The sequence below is a fragment of the Strix aluco genome, chromosome 8, assembly GCF_031877795.1.
Source record: "Strix aluco isolate bStrAlu1 chromosome 8, bStrAlu1.hap1, whole genome shotgun sequence".
NCBI lineage: Eukaryota > Metazoa > Chordata > Aves > Strigiformes > Strigidae > Strix > Strix aluco.
Window position 1 is genome coordinate 7,405,401 of NC_133938.1, and position 16,094 is coordinate 7,421,494.

The window sequence follows — 16,094 nt, forward strand, 5'->3', positions numbered from 1 at the left end:
ATCATTCATCTTACCGTCACAAACCCCAGCACTAAATCCCATGGAAGTGTACATGTGTAGAGAGAACAGGGTCATAAGTACACACTCCTTCACTTCTCCTATGAACTTGGTGGCTCTGCTTGAACCTTCCTGTTCTCCTAGTAATGTTTTGACTTCAGAGCAGTGTGGCAACTCCCTGCTCAAGCAAAAGGACATTGCTTCACTGAGTGTAATTAAGCCTATTAAAAAAAAAACCCAACACACACAGAGGCTTATTTATGCCTTACTGAATCACATGATTGAGATTGAGGAGTGCTGTGAGTCAGAGTGCTTGGGAAACCCTGACCAGCTATTTCCTCAACATCGCAATGAGAGATGTCTGTAAATTGTTCAGATTTGCAACTCAGAAGTCAGTCAGCTGAATGTTTTGAGTTTGCTAAAAAAGGTTGGTACCCCATTTCAAAGTGCCAGAACCCTTGCACAACAATTTTGACTACAATACAGGATTAAGGAAAATGTTAGCCAATAGATACACTAAATAATAGTACATACAGCAGGAAGCTGCTTTCTTGGGGGGGGGGGGGGGGGGGCAGAAAAAAGCTCTTTGACATGTCCTTTACCTTGCTTTTACCAAACCAGAGAGATGTCCCAACTATAAAACCTGCAAATATCTTTAACAGTATTACTTAACTATGGTAGGAACAACTGTTAAAGCTCTTTTTTTTTAGACAATGCATGTAATACCTCCCACAGCAATTTTTCATGAGACTGCTTACGAGAATAAGACTAATTGAGGACAAGTATTTAATTACCTCTCTCTTATCTTGGCTTATTTAAGAGTTAACATAGAAGGGCAAAAATTGAACCAAGGCACATCTCATACAAGTTTTAAACACAGATTAATGTCTCAGCTGAGAAACTAAAAAATAATTTCTCACCACGTTTATTCAATGCAAGCGAAGTCTTGTTCTGAATAGCTACTAGTTCATTTTCTCTTTCCTGACAAATACTGGCCATCCTGAACCATAATGAACCTGAGGGCCCAAGCAATTTGAAAGTATTAGCGTACTGCGATGTCAGGCAGCCCAAATTCAACTGCTCTCTTTCTGAGACAATACTCACAACAGCTACAGAGAAAGGAAGATGACAAAACTAGCAGTCACAAAGGAAAACACACTTGGTATACATTCCTGCTGATGGTACTGTGAGCCACTGAGGAAGTGTAGGTATAAGACATCTAAACCTTTTATTACACCTTATTGCAAACTTATGGAGTGCAGTGCTTGTGCAGATTAAAACCATAAAAAGTATAAGCGTTTTTTGTGGAAAAGTTTCAGTTAAGATGCTAATGATGTATGCCTGCTTGTTCCCAAAGAACAAGTGATCTTGTTCAAAGAAGTCACCAAGTTCTCAGTGACCCAGACACCACTATAAAAACCCTCTATAATTTAACAAAATCATCTGGATAGAATACACGTACCTCTAGAAACAATAGCTAGATTATCCCTTCAAATTTGACTATAGCCTTTAAAAGAAAAAGAGTGGATGAAGTATTTTTATGGAAAACCCATTTCAAGGTTTTCAGGAGAACTGAGCTGGAAAAATCACCGTGTAATGGGATAAACTATTACAATTTCAGGGCTGGAACTGGCCAACATGATTTCTCGGTGTACGGTGCCAATGAAAGCAACTCTGCAACTTAAAGGGCAGGAGAAGAGATAGAGGTAATAATATCCCTGTATTCAAAAGTTAATAATTGACAACAACACAGAAATCATGCAGCTGAGAGAAAGGTGCTGTAGAAAAGACTGGAAAAATGTAACCCATTCCCTGTTTTTCAGTACACTGACATTACTTTTCTGTCAAAATAGAAATCTCAGCAAAATACCCAAATATCCAGCAGCAGATTAGGAGAAAACCTGGTGTCTTTCAGTCAAGCTGAGGAAGCAGGCTGTGGGAAACTTAAGACTAATAGGGGAAGAAATCCTTATTCAAAGTAAAAATTATTTTAGGTCCTATTTGCTTTCTTTCAGAAACATGCAAAAATGCAGGCCATTGCTAATTACAACTGCCAATCACACAGAGCAGACCAGAGTCTCCAGCAATAGAGCAAGTATTTCAAAATGAACAGAGCAGAAACTTTAGTTGCATCATTACTCCCTGGAGACTGTAAAAATGCTGTAAGCAAGTTCCAGATATTTTCAATTAAACACCATGTGTCAGAAAACATTTGAAACCAGATCTTGTCACAAAAATGGGAATTCCTTATTAAAGAACACAGAATCATAGAATGGTTTGGGTTGGAAGGGACCTTAAAGATCATCCAGTTCCAAACTCCCTGCCATGGGCAGGGACACCTTCCACTAGATCTCAGTAAATAACTTAAGTGATTTTCAGTGAACAAGAACCTGCAGCATGAATCAAAACTTCAAAAGCTTGCCTAAAAGAGTCACTAAAAATTCATCTGAAGAGACACGCACAAAACGGGCTCAGGGGGAAGGCTGTGTTTGGGTTCCGTGCAGCTGCAGAGCAGTGGTATGGCAGGGTCAGAGCGTGGCTGCAGTAATAGCATGCTGGGTCACATGCCACAGCTTATCAGCCCATGGTGCAGGCATTGCCTGTGCAATAGCAAACTGTACTGAACCCCTATTTCATAATTAAAAGTTTAAAACCAAACTGCAAGTACCAGTATCTGACCAGATCTGTCACCCAAGGCATCAATATGGCAAGTGCTTCCTTTCTTCCCAAACTCGGTATGAGCCTGGCAGCAGCACTGCAAGTTTCCCCACACTGCCTTGCCAAGCCAAGCCTTAAAGCAGAGCAGGCAGCAGCAGGGTTCAAAGGCTGGTTCCGTCTGCAAGGCTGGTTTGCGGGATGGCCATCTCTACCAAGCCTGCCCAAAAGGACTGCACGCAAACAGTTGCTTTTTAAAGGGAGGTTACAATTTATTTCACAGAAATTTAAAACTAGCCAGCAGGTGGTAAGGCAAAGGGAACTGAGATGGGCCCCAAAATTACAGCTTCCTCTGCAGGCAGTCGCTCACACAGGATAAACTGTGGGATCTGCAGGTTCCAGTGCTGCCACCGCAGCTCAGGACGCAGTTTCACAAGCTGGCTAAGCCAACCAAAGCAAGCTGCCAGGAAGAACGGTTGAGCTTTTAGCATGGGCACAACTGCATGGTCAGCCAGAGCTGAAAACTGTCTGAAAACTAACTTTACAAAAAGTAATTTACAACCAGATGAGCAAGCTGATCCAGTTGATCAAGCTGATCCAGTTGATCTCAGACATCCACTGCTACTGCTGGCGCCTGGGAAAGCAAAGGAAGGGAAGGACTTTCTCCCTTGGTGGCAGGGAAGCCCAAGATTGATGAAGGTTTTTCAAGGAACTTCACTCTTGGTGTGCAAAGGTCTGGTACCCCACTGACTGTTGAAATTTTAAGTCTCCACTTAACTACGCGTGGCAATAATTCACATTGCTTGGAAATTTCTAGCTTTACACATGGCCTCAAAATCAGATGTTATGGTCTCAAAGTGTAGTTTACACCACATTTCCCAATGTCTGTAGAAAGCTGGTCAGACAGCACTGGCTCTTCTTTGTCAGCTAAGTTGCATTAGACAGAATCTAAAAATACATTAAATACTTTCTAATATTACTTTTTGACATAAGCAGTTACTATAGTTGCTGCAAGGATGTTGCAAGAAAGGGCAAGAGGTTGCATAATTCAGCTGGGATATGTGCACTAAAAGCTCAAGAGGCCTTGGAATAAAATTTTTTGTTTCAATGTTTGCCTTAGCATTGATACTTTATCAAAAATATCAAAAACTTCAAGAACTCAAATGAGCAGATAACCTCCTTTTACTCCAAGGAGGCAACTAATTTAGCATAGTTACAAATCCATCTGCAATGCAAAGTTCAAGGAAACGCCACCTAATAGTTGAGAATCTGACAGATACCAGGTTGCCAAGTAAAAATAGCTTGTCTGAACAAGCTGTGGGTCTTGTTTAGTGAGAGGGTGTTTAACAGTACTGACAGCCCACCAGATAGTATATCATGTGGAAGTAAAGTAGCTTTTTATACCATTTGCACAGATGTAGCTCTTTTCTCACAAGCAACATTCAGGTTTTGTGTTCATTAATTTATATAACACATAAGGAGGTAGAGCAGTACTGAAGTAAAGGGAAATCAAGGCACTGGAACATGTAAGTTTGCTTTTTCTTGTCAAATACACAGTGCCAGAGTCTGCAGTGAAAGCCCAGTTCCCAGTAACCCTGCTCTAGATATCAACTCAAGCTTCCACCCAAACATACCAAGAAAAACAATTTTAAAATCAGTCTCTTCACTTGCTCTGCTTGGCTACTTAAATCCTTGATTGACAGTGCCCCCCATGTTTCTGAATAAATCCATGAAGTTCTTCAGTGTCTGCAAACTGGTCTTTGAAAGGGGGTGTGTGGGAAAGCACACAGTTGAATGTGAATAACTATTCCCTGTACTTCTGCTGTCACTTCTGTAAAGTTGCTATGGCTAGTGTTGTGATGTGCTTCTGTTCTGCATCACTTCATTTGCTCAAGTACAAAACACGGATAATTTAATTAGTGTAATCTTGATCTCCAGAACAATCTGTCTGTTCACGCTGGTGAACAAACCAGCACCATCTTAAACTAATAAAAGGACCGTAATAAGGGCCAGTGGAAGAATTCACTCACTCACCTTCAGCTATGGGGCAGTTTGCTCAGCCCCTCTGCACATCCCTACTGCCTGGAGCAGCAGTCTCATTCCAGGGAAAATTATGAGGATCCTTCCTGGGACATTCCTCAGTAGAGGCAGGAATTCATCTCTTACATACAGCAGATTTACTGTGGTGTTACAACTTCCTCAGTTCCTTCCTGTAACAGCAATACACTGGTCAGTTAATACACTGGTCAGTAATTAAATCATCTGTAAGACCCTCCGGTGCTCATTTTGATCACATCAACTCCAAAACATTATTTGTGAAGATCCTGGCAGAAGGGAGCTCATAGCAACTCCTAGTTGCCATGGAAAGTTGACAAACACTAGTGAATTATCAACATATTTCAGTAAAACTTCAGTAGCAGTTCTAAATTCATCCTTATTGTTCTTGGGCACTCCTCACATATTCCTACATAACTAAAGCTAAAAAGATTCACCTGAACCCTGATTTTTTCAAGGTCTGTATTGTATGATTAACATTTTTTGTATCAACTCCTTCCACCCTAACAACACTTCTAGCTGCACGCTTATTTTGTTACCAAGTGCTGAATGAGAAGCCCCTCCCCAGCACTCAATACCAAGTCTCCAGCATCACTGACTGTACTGTAATCTCTGCCACCAATCATACATGAGCTTTTTTTTTCATAGAGCAAATGCACCACAACTGCATGTTTTTACAGACTTTCTCTCCTGCCCAAGAGAAGCCAGCCAGTCCCAGGTTTCCCATCTATAAATGAGGGCCCTACACACATCTATCAGCAGTCAGGACGGGAAGACTAGTGTTTGCCATCTTACACATTTGCCAAGTTCTCGGTTCTCTGGTCTTCACTGATTCAGCTTTGATTCTCTCACGCACGATCCAAGAGATGTTTCAACTTACTTTCTATTCTATCTTCCTATTTTCAAATCACTGCCAAGTACTTTAATATGCCCGTATCTTTAATACATCAACAGTGTTTAAGTAGTGAGCAAGTAAGCTGTTCAGTGGTTATCATGCTTCAAGCCAAGCAAAGAACATTTTAATGTTCACCTTCATGTGGGGCGTTTTTATTGCACCAACACTCCTCCAAACTCCTTTTAGTAACTTTGCATTTCCGTCAGCATGTACAAACACTGTTTGAATTATACCAAGAATAAATACGAAGCAAAAGAGCTTTTCCCACAACAACCTTGATGGGTTACTTTTAATTAAAATCAGTTTAATGATTGATAAGCTCTAGTATTTCCAGCAGCAAATCATAAGTGGTTGACTGTTTCCAAATACAGTGAAAAAACTGAAGATGATATATCTACATCAGCTAGCATATTTAGTTAGTTTACTGGTTGTCAAACATAGGAAAAAGTGAGGGTTTAACACTGAAATTGTCATGATCAAGAGCAAAAATTAAATGAGTATTTTGTAGGAATCAGAAAGTTCAACTATATAAACTTACAGAATTGGTTCCAATGCTTACTCTTAATCTCCCACAACATTAATTTGACATAATTCCTACATCAGAAACCACTGAGCATGAATTTTCAGTATCTGGTTAGTATTTTGGGGAAGGGGATGTCCCATAGACAAACTCAGTGCAGTTGCTACTTTGAAACGTTCTTCACTCATGCCCCTTCAGCAAATGGAAGAACACTGCAAATACCTGTTTCCTAGCAGCCTTCATTTGCTCTTTGAGCTCACAGAGGCAGCAAAAGGTAACTCAGTGTGCCTGTGTGCACATGAATGAAAACATCTCTTCCTTATAAACTGAACAAATGCATCTGCAGCTGATTTAAGGTTAGCCATACAACAAACCAGTTTAATTCAACACTGCAGGGAAAATAGGAGTGGGTATATGGGAGTGTGAAATCCTAAAGCTCTACCATGATCCTCCCTAGTCCTGCATTATCTTCCTCAGTCACTGTCAGAAGGGATGTAGTGCTGTCCGAAAGAGCTGCTGCATCCAGCTCTCATTCCACAGCTGCTGCTGCTGGGAGGAGGAGACAACACACAAGAGGGAGCATTTCCTCTTTTGTACTGTTACTTTATTTTGTAGTAAGATCCATGTAGTATATAAAATATAACAGGAAAAACTGAACAAAACCTATAAAATAAATGGAGGAGTTCAGATGACAAACCACTACAGCTCTGCTTTCATGGTGTTATGATGTCACCAGAACTTATGTACTGTTTACCTTGTACTTCTACAGTTCTCTAGCATATGAACCTACATGAAAAGCTGATATGTTCCAATTAAGCCATAGTTAAGTGACAGATGTAGAGGAAAAAATGGCCTTCTTAAGCCACAGCTGCCCTTGACACAGGTTACAATGATGTCTAACTATACCATAACGCACATTACATCAAGAACCTTGAAAGAGCCTCTGAGAAAATAGGTTCACATTAAGCATCTTAAAGAAAGGTCATAAACACTGCACTGTAACAACAGTACTTCCCAATGTCCTCCTTATGTCTGAGGAGCATTTGTGGTTTTTTAAGAAGCTACTACATAGATGACACCAAACCTAGAGGTAGGTTATAGGCAAAGGTAAGTTACAGGCAAAAAAAAAATATACCCCTTAAGAGCTAGTCATTGCACAAACTGCCCAGCAGAGGCAAGGCAAAATGTCAACAACTCGTTCCTCCCACCTTAAACATTGCTCCAATGGTGCATTTAATTCCTAGTGCCTTAAGAATGACAGTGGATCATCAGCTGCTAGTAAATGCAGTCATGCCAAGAGAACAGCTTGAAGTTATTCAAGCAAAAATCTGTTACTGTGCAAAACTGGTGCACTAGACTGTTACCAACTAGATCTCCAAGTTTAGGAAGTGACCTGATGTTAGAGAACCAAGGTGTTTTCCTTTTGACATGGAAAATACTCTACATAATCAACAAGAGAACATACTGCTAAGCCTACGTGGAAGAAGTCAAACATCAGCTTGTCTCAAATGGTCAGAGATACAAGGAAAAAAAAAAAAGTCAGGAAAGGTTAAAAAAAGCACACTTTTCTGAGACCAAGTTTCTTTTTTAAAAAGTTACTGTACCAAACCAGCCGGTAAAACAGCTCGTCTTCAGTATCATCTGGGATCAACATAAGGTTGATAACAATTATCATGTGTACACTTCAACAGGGATGAGAAACACATCCGCAAGTACAATAGTTAACAGCAAATTAAACCCAAGTTTTAATGATGTAATGCCTTCAGGTCACAAAATGTGGACAAAACTTTAATCTTAACTACCTTCTGTGCACTATTCCGTGATCATCAAAAGTAACAAGGATGAAGATTCATTTTATTTCTACTTCCAAAGGAAAAGGGAAAAAGGTTAAATAAGTGTTCTCCAATTTGTTCTCCACTATATGTACACCCACACACATACACACACGCACATGCACACACCCCTCAAACTGCACTGACATTTCTTTTTGACCAGAAGAGTAGATCCTGGGAGTAAGTGCAAAATGCAAAATCAACTGACAGAAAATGCTGAACAAACAGCATCATAAAAATACAAAATATTTATATTACTGAACTATTAACAGATGATGTTCTCTGTTTCTTTAAAACTTTGGAACCACATAGCTGATTTCTTAAATCTAGTCCATGCCAGCTTCCAGAACTATTAATGTTTTAGTTAGCTTCATTCTTTGATGCTTCATCAAAGTTTTCTACGAGATCTGCAAGAGATGAAGATATTTAATACAGTAATGCCCAGTAACAGTTTCATAAGTTTAATGAACATGCACATATACAGGAGAGGTTAAATAGTTCTTAACTACACTCATGTACACCATTTTTATGGGCAGATTTCAAAGGGCTATATGAAAAAATGGTTTGTTTGAACATACACAAAGAACTAGAAATGCAGGAACACTCAGAAGAGTGGAAGTTCTAACATGAAATGATTAAGATCTGATTTTCAGAGGTGCTCTACTAGCTGCAGTTGAGCCATCAGCATTCTTTGAAGACTACCTGAGGTTAGGCACCCATTCACTGTTGTACTCCAGGAAACAGAACTTTTAGCAAACTGAATTTTTATGCAAAGTCACTAAGAAAAACCACTGCCAAAGCAAGAGGAACTGAACCTCTGGGTTTGTTGTTTTAGATAATACACCATACTGATGGATACAGCAGAATGTGGTGACTGATAGTTATTCATTGACAAATTTAGAATATTTATTTATCAAGAAACTCTCAGACACTGACATAAACTGTTTCTTCTACTACAGAAATAAAAATCCCCACCCCAGACTGATGTTAAGACAACCTGATGACTATTCCAATCACATCATTCTGCAGCCCTAAAAGCCTATCTGGATATTTAGATCACCTGTTCAACCTCACTGAAAGTATTTTAACCTATTTTCACTTAAAAATTAAGCAATTTGCACAAGGTAAACCTTTATTCAAAAGCTGGAATCCAAAGTCATGTTTTAATGCTGTCTGGTATATAAAGCCTCCCTCAACAATCGAGATGTATAATTGTATCAAGAGCTAAATACTGAAAGGCATGAATTGAAATATTTATACATTAAGTGAACATCTAAATTTGTATGTGCCTACCTGGGACATCATCATCTTCTTCATCAATGTCTTCAGATTTTGGTGCTTTACTATCCAACACTATAAAAAGAAATTTGGTGCTGAGTTCTCATTATACAGAATTAGGGACAGTTAGAAAACAAAACACACACAGGTGAAAAAAGAAAGCATTTCCCCAACCCCCAATAGTAACAAACACACAGATGACTGGGTATCAACAGCAACCAGTATGACCAAAAGGTCTGCTTGTGAACATTCTTACACCAAAGTATTAGCACAGCCATTTCAAATGCTATGGAATATTAATGCAGAGCTAGCAAAAGATCCAGTGATACAGAAAAAACCCAGCGTGACTACATCTTCTAACCGAAGTCACGTGTTTCAGTGCAACGATAATGTGGTACCAGTTGGGGACAAACATATCATACAACGTAATTGCCAAGGGGCCACAACTGTAGGAAGAAGTATTTCTGTATCAAGTGTCCTGCATCAAACCTAGTTTTCTGTAAGTCATGGAACATGCTACAAGTAATCTGGAAAAATGCAAGAACTTAAAGTACCACTTCTCATTGGTCTGACTGCCTGTATTATCTGAAGAAAACATAGTAAGGAGCTATTGGTACTGAGGTTGTACCAAAGAAATATGCTTATGACTATCCATCTTTCTAAATTTTAAAAGGTATTTTACATATAGTAAAGAAGAGGGAAAAATAAACCCTTTACTTTCAATTAAACTCTGAACATGAAACATAGAAGTTGAAATTATTCAGAAGGAATAACCATTTGTTGAAAACATTAGAACAGGTAATGTATTTTCCAGTTCCAAACACAGACAATTGCAACATGTCCAATTACAGTCTTTTTTAATGGCCTTAACAGTTGAAACTGGAACTGTCCCCACTCAATTTCTTAACCATAAAACTGCAAGTTATACCATATATATATACACACACACAACCCATGCTCCCATGGTTTCAAAATGAGTAGAAAATAAAGAATCACATAAAAAACTTAATTTTAAAAAATTTTGAATCAAATCTTTGATTTTGATTTTTAAATCTCAGTTTTATTCCAAAGGGAATTATAGAGTAGGAGATAAAGAACATGTTTCTTCCTCTATATCCACATTAGAAATATGTTCTATATGAACAAAGAAAACAGAATCAATTTCCAGACAAAAAGAACGTGTTGAGTTTTTCCAAGTAAAAATGTGAACTTGCTTTCCTAAGTATTTTGTCATATACAGCTGTAAGCTTGAAATCATAGCATGCCTGACATCAAATTTTTAAATTTTTTTTTAATCAGAGCCTGCTTATATAGAAAGCTGAATCAACGAGAACAAAAAAACCCGTTTCCCCCCCCCCCCCCTTATATTTCAACAACAGTGGCGAATAAATAAAAGCACATATGCTTTTGATCATGTCTTTAGTCACACATGCTGTTGTTAAACTTGGGTTAAAACTTTTAATACTTCATATGCTCTTTAAATCTCCAACGAAAGATTCCAAAGAGACCTACCTTGTCTTGGGAATTGTTCGGCTAACTTCCTGAGACTTGTTAAACTGTCAGCACCAAGCTGGCTTAAGATGCCTGGAAGCATTTCTGTGATCGGTTTAGCCTCTGCATGACCAGTAATTGCAAATGTGTTAGCAGAGAGGGAAGCTTGAACCTTGGGGTTGTTGAAGTGAATAACTGTTCCATCATCTTTTATCATGTTCACCTGTTTAAATATATTAACAACATTTACCAAAGTGTTGCATCTTTTTGAACAAGTATGATAAATTATTAATTCAAATCTAGATTTAAAATACTAAAAAAATTACAAAACTAGCACTCCTCCTAGAGACTAATATAACCATGATAAACACACCTGGAATTAATACTACCTGAACTGGAAGTAAAATACAAGTTAATGGTAAAATATTCATACATACTATATGAAAGGGTAGAATTTAAGATATATAGTTCCTTCATAAAACATATTTATTACTTAGTATTTAGATAAGTGTAAGGATACACATGAACTGTATGATAATGTATTTTTAACAAAGGCAAAAAAAATACACAGGCTATTAGACTGTAAGGTATAAACGAGTTAGTATCAGGAATGTCTAGGGAAAAAGTGACCCAAAACATTCAGCCCTGTGGTAACTCTTTATAAACTAAAAGCTCTAACAGAAAAGCCTTGCCACATCAGTTTAAGACACAGCCATTCACAGATATCTCTGTCACCTATCAGGAAAACACTGTTTCTGCAGAACTGGCAAAGGTACAAGATTCACAATCTGGCCTACTTGCTGCAGCTGCCCAAGGCAAAAATGCTTCCTGCACACATACACATAGAACTGGAGGTTTATGTACCAACTGCAATAGAACAGGCTTCTATGACTTCCCAAGAACTCCATGACTCTTAAGACTAAGGGCATCATGCAGTGATCCTGCTCTCTTCCTCTACCCTGATCTTCCAAATCCCCATGAATTAAGTTTTACAGCCAGCATAGCAGCCTGCTTTGCTCCTGCTGTCAAAGTTTATAGTGGCATATTTGTATGGGTTATATTTAAGGGAAACAGAATGGAAAGTTTAAAATGTTTTCCTTCTGGGCATGGCTAAACTATGATTATGTGGAAAATAATTTTGTCTGAAAAAAAGAAGAGCATTCTACCCATCCAACCAAACGTACTAGTAAACTAATGTGACAGAACTCATAAATATTGAAATATTGTTTTTATTAGGAGTTACAGGGAGAAAAATTAAATTTGGGAACTGACGAAGAAATCTAAAATATAGAAACATTTAAGTTATCAATCTTTACACAGCTGCAGAGTTCAAAATCTGTTTTGAAGAGGAAAACCAGGTGTGTTGTTCTCCTGGAAAACTAAGGTATGTCCTGCCCTTTGCACATGTGGAAACAGTACTGACTTCAAGCACAGTCATCCCCTTACTTAAAAGCTTCTTTAAAAAAAAAGAAAAACCACAGATGAGTTACTAATGTTTGACTCAATATCACTAGCTTCCCCAAACTCTATCTACACAGTTTACCAAGGTCAACCTGAATACAATCTGCAATTATGTACCTAGCTATAAGGAAGAAGCCTGTTGCATTATCTTCCTTCACATCAAGACATTTAAAATCCTTAATAACCGTGTCTGAATAAAGATCTTCTGCTCTGTGCAAAAAAACCACCAAACTCAGAACTGTGTCTTTCTTTGGGTTCATGTAGCTCAGCATATACATATCAAGCTTAAGAAAACAGACAAATTGAAGCATTTCAGTAGCAGAGGTATGAAAACTTACAGGCAAACCAGGCTTCTACACTGAACCTGTATTTGCCTTTGGAAGAGAGGTATGCACTAAGTGACCTCTGGAGGCACCTTGCAATCCTGCTTAAAATTAATTAATCACAGATTAAATATTATGTTTCTTTAACCAAGTACTACAGTAATACTGAGTTTATGATGAAGGAACACCTCCTCCACCCACGTATGAGCGTCACTCTCTACAGTGTTCTAGAAAATGTGTTTCAGTTCATATTTTATACATGTAAAATAGAGGTATTCAAGGAACATCCAAACCTTTATACTCCTACTTACATTAACACAGAAGCTGGTTCTGTAGTCTTTGCTGTGTTGCAAGAAATATCATTTCCTCTGACTACCACAAATGATTCTTGCAATTTTCACGCAGTAAAAGGAATTATTAATTCCTCACTAGTCCTTACTCCAGGTATTTTTAAGCTTTTCTTTATCTTCTGCACAACACAACTCTTGCTTTAGATGTACCTGCACTCAGCAACTCAGTATGGGTGCGTTTACTGCTCTTCTCCTTAGAGTAGGTAATCAAGTTCATAGAATCAAGGGAAGTTTTGTTTTGCAATGAGTGCAAGACACATATGACAAAACCATTTACTAGCTTCTATAATCACTATCTGGCCAGCAGAACTTCCTCCCTTCTTTCTCTAGGTATGCATGCATTAATGTGAATGAGACCATGATCAAATAACTGTACCTATCAGTCACCAGCCCTGTAAGTTTTTGTGGGGAAAACTTAAAAACCCAAACAACACATCACCACCAAAACAATACAGTAAATTTAATTTCAAACAGCAAACATTTATCACTATACCTCCTCAATGCCAGCAATGTTATTTACTGCCAGTTTTTTGAGGGAACTCTGAAGTTTTTTGTCATCAGCTGTAGCTGTTCTGTGCACCACCTTCTTCTTTCTGCGAGCTGTTCCCTGGACAAGAAACAAGAGACAACAGTCAGCTATGCTCAAAACACTTTAATTTTAAAAGTCATACTGCACTCTAAGCAATGTATCTTTTAAGTTATGAGTAAGCTCTGCAGTCAAAAATGCTTCTCAACTTACTTCCCTTCACCTACAGCTTCAGCTGTCAGTCTCAACATTAAGTTTTTTCTTAAGTGTAAAAGACCAAAAAGACACCAAACAGCAGCAGCACTTTCCATTTCTGCAAGGCAGATTATAAAAATACTATTTTCTATTAAGCAATATATAAGAAAGTTTCCCCAAGACTTTATTTTTTCCAAGATGAAGCACAAACATGGTCATTTAAAAAGGTCACACGTTGATAAGTAATTAACACCTTTAAAAACTGTTCTACAGACAGCAATTTTGGAATTTCTACTCTGTAAACTTTTGTACAACCCCACCTATGGTTAGGAGATGAACACCCACACTGAACAAACCACATGCTTTTTTTGTTTCCTCATATTAGCTACCTGCTGGCTCAGAGAAAAGAAACAGCTCAGTGCAGAGTCAGATAAACCCTGGAGCTGGCACAAAGGAAGGAACTCTCCAACAGGGAGAAGGGAAAGGCAGAACTGGAACAACCAACAGGTCAGCTTAACTTGAGCTTGCACAGGTCACAACAAGTCACTAAATTAAAAAGAAAGCTTACACACTAGAAACTACTCATCCAGCAGTCCTGGACTGAAAGAAAATTGTATTTCAGGTAGCAGTAGTATGATCCAGATCACACAAAACCTGTGTTTTTGAAGTCTCAGAAGTATATCTTTTTTCCCCCTCCTTTGAACCAAAGCCTATGTTTTGAAAAACAAATTTCAGAGATGTTTCTCCTTCAACCTGTAAATTACCGAAAACAGTACATCTCCAATGGTTGTCTTACCTTTCCTCCTATTCGGACCTGTGCTTGAAGCTTGGCCAGCTTTTCTTGGTTCATAATGCTGCATCAAAAGAGTAAGAATGAGATACAAATATAAGTTGAGCATCAAAATATTAAGAAACAATTTTCACAGTCCATTTAAAAGTACTCTTGAAATTGAAGCTGGGTTTTTAAACTTGTAGTAAATTCACCAAAACAGTGCATCAAACAAACACACATAAACAAAAGAGCTACAAAGCAACATCACCTAAATAATACAAGGTGGACCAGCAGCAGTCTGTTGAACTGAAGTGTCTGTACCATGATAAGGCAAATCAACAGGACATTTAATTTTGCATCAGTCTGAAGGTACTAACTGTGAATTTCCAAGTAAGCCAGTTTACTGTTGGAACGAACCATTTGACAGAACTGCTGACTCCGAATAGACACAGATCAGCACGTACAGCACAACTGCTACTAGGAAAATAACTTTATCTTTAAGAGAGCCCAGGAAGCGACTCATTACTACACTACTTTGAATGTTATTTTCAAAAAATGAATCTCTGATACTTTTAACTAATAAGCCAGCTCCGATCTCAGTGAATTTCATTTCTTAGCAGATTTCCTATATGAACCTCCGGCAACTATTAATCCAATTTAATGACTAGGAAGTTAGTCAACTGGCTTCTCCAACAGGTCAGGTGGGACCTTTAATGGCTGTAAGACCTGAAAATCTGTAAGGTGGAAAAACACGTCAAGCCTTCCAACACAAGGAAGGCGTTTCGCTCTGTCCCAGTAAACCATCAGTGATCCCCTGGATGAAAGGGAAACCCCCCTCTGCATTTGCATTGCGCCGAGGAAGAGATGGGGAGGGGGAGACGGGGCTCCCGCGGGCGAGCGGGGACCCAGCGAGGCCCGAGCGCTGCCGGGAAAATCACCACACGGTCAGGGAAGGGACTCAGGCCGGGAGGGCGGCTCGCTGACCGCCCCTAAGGCACGTGGAGCGGGAGGGGATCGAGGCCCCGTCCCTCGGGAGCCAGGGCAAACCCCCCACCCGGCCGGGGCACCGCGGCCCCAGGGGAGAGTCGCGCGCCCCCCCGAGCCAGGGCAGATCCCCACCACACCCCGTCCCAGCGCAAGACCTCACTTCCCCCGTCCTCTCCTCAGGGAACGGCCGGCGCCCGCGACCCCGCCACGGCCCAGCGCGGCGGACGGGGCCGGGACGGGGCCGGGACGGGGCCGAGCTGCCGCGACGGCCCGCCCGCCCCACCCCGAGAGGCGGCGGGGGAACTGGGAGGGGAGGCTGTGCCGGTGGAGCGGCGCCGGCAGGCGCGGGGAAAGGTCTCACCTGAGTCCGGCGGACCCTCCGCAGCCCAACACGCGGTGAGAACAAGATGGCGGCCAAGGAAGGAAAGAGAGGCGCACAGAGAAAGGAAGCTTCGCGCCACGTGACGGCGCGAGCCCGCCCGCGGATTGGCGGCGCCGCGGAGTCACATTTGCATAGCGGCAGGGGCGGGGCCGCGGGAGGCGGGCGCGCGGTGCCTCCTGGGAGCTGTAGTCTCTGGGGACGGGTGCCCCGGGGCAGGGACCGGACCCGTGTAACCCAAAACCCGGGACGCGGCGGCTCCAAAGGCGTCACCGCCCACTTGTCCTCGCGCTGCCCTCCCCCCCCGCCCTTGGCGAACCCTCCTTCATACACGAGTGCTTGCGGTCGGTTTTACCTTCCCAACCAGCCGGGTGACTC

General features: G+C 40.4%; 1 protein-coding gene across 1 annotated transcript; it reads right to left on the reverse strand.

The window, feature by feature from the left end:
* Window positions 1-5,861: 5,861 nt before the first annotated feature.
* On the reverse strand, window positions 5,862-15,822 carry BTF3L4 (basic transcription factor 3 like 4). Its single transcript, XM_074832044.1, has 6 exons — window positions 15,699-15,822; window positions 14,375-14,432; window positions 13,351-13,464; window positions 10,745-10,946; window positions 9,248-9,307; window positions 5,862-8,361 (listed from the first exon to the last, which is right to left on the reverse strand). The coding sequence occupies exons 2-6, from the start codon at window positions 14,426-14,428 to the stop codon at window positions 8,315-8,317; spliced, it is 477 nt and encodes a 158-aa protein (XP_074688145.1). The 5' UTR covers window positions 14,429-14,432; window positions 15,699-15,822; the 3' UTR covers window positions 5,862-8,314.
* Window positions 15,823-16,094: the final 272 nt, after the last annotated feature.

Excerpts from the sequence above, each read along its gene's own strand:
- BTF3L4 (XM_074832044.1), bottom strand. The coding sequence starts at position 14,428 with ATGAACCAAGAAAAGCTGGCCAAGCTTCAAGCACAGGTCCGAATAGGA. Across the intron at positions 13,465-14,374 it reads AGGTCCGAATAGGAGGAAAG|GGAACAGCTCGCAGAAAGAA; the intron begins GTAAGACAACCA and ends TTTCTTGTCCAG. Across the intron at positions 10,947-13,350 it reads ACATTGCTGGCATTGAGGAG|GTGAACATGATAAAAGATGA; the intron begins GTATAGTGATAA and ends ATATTTAAACAG.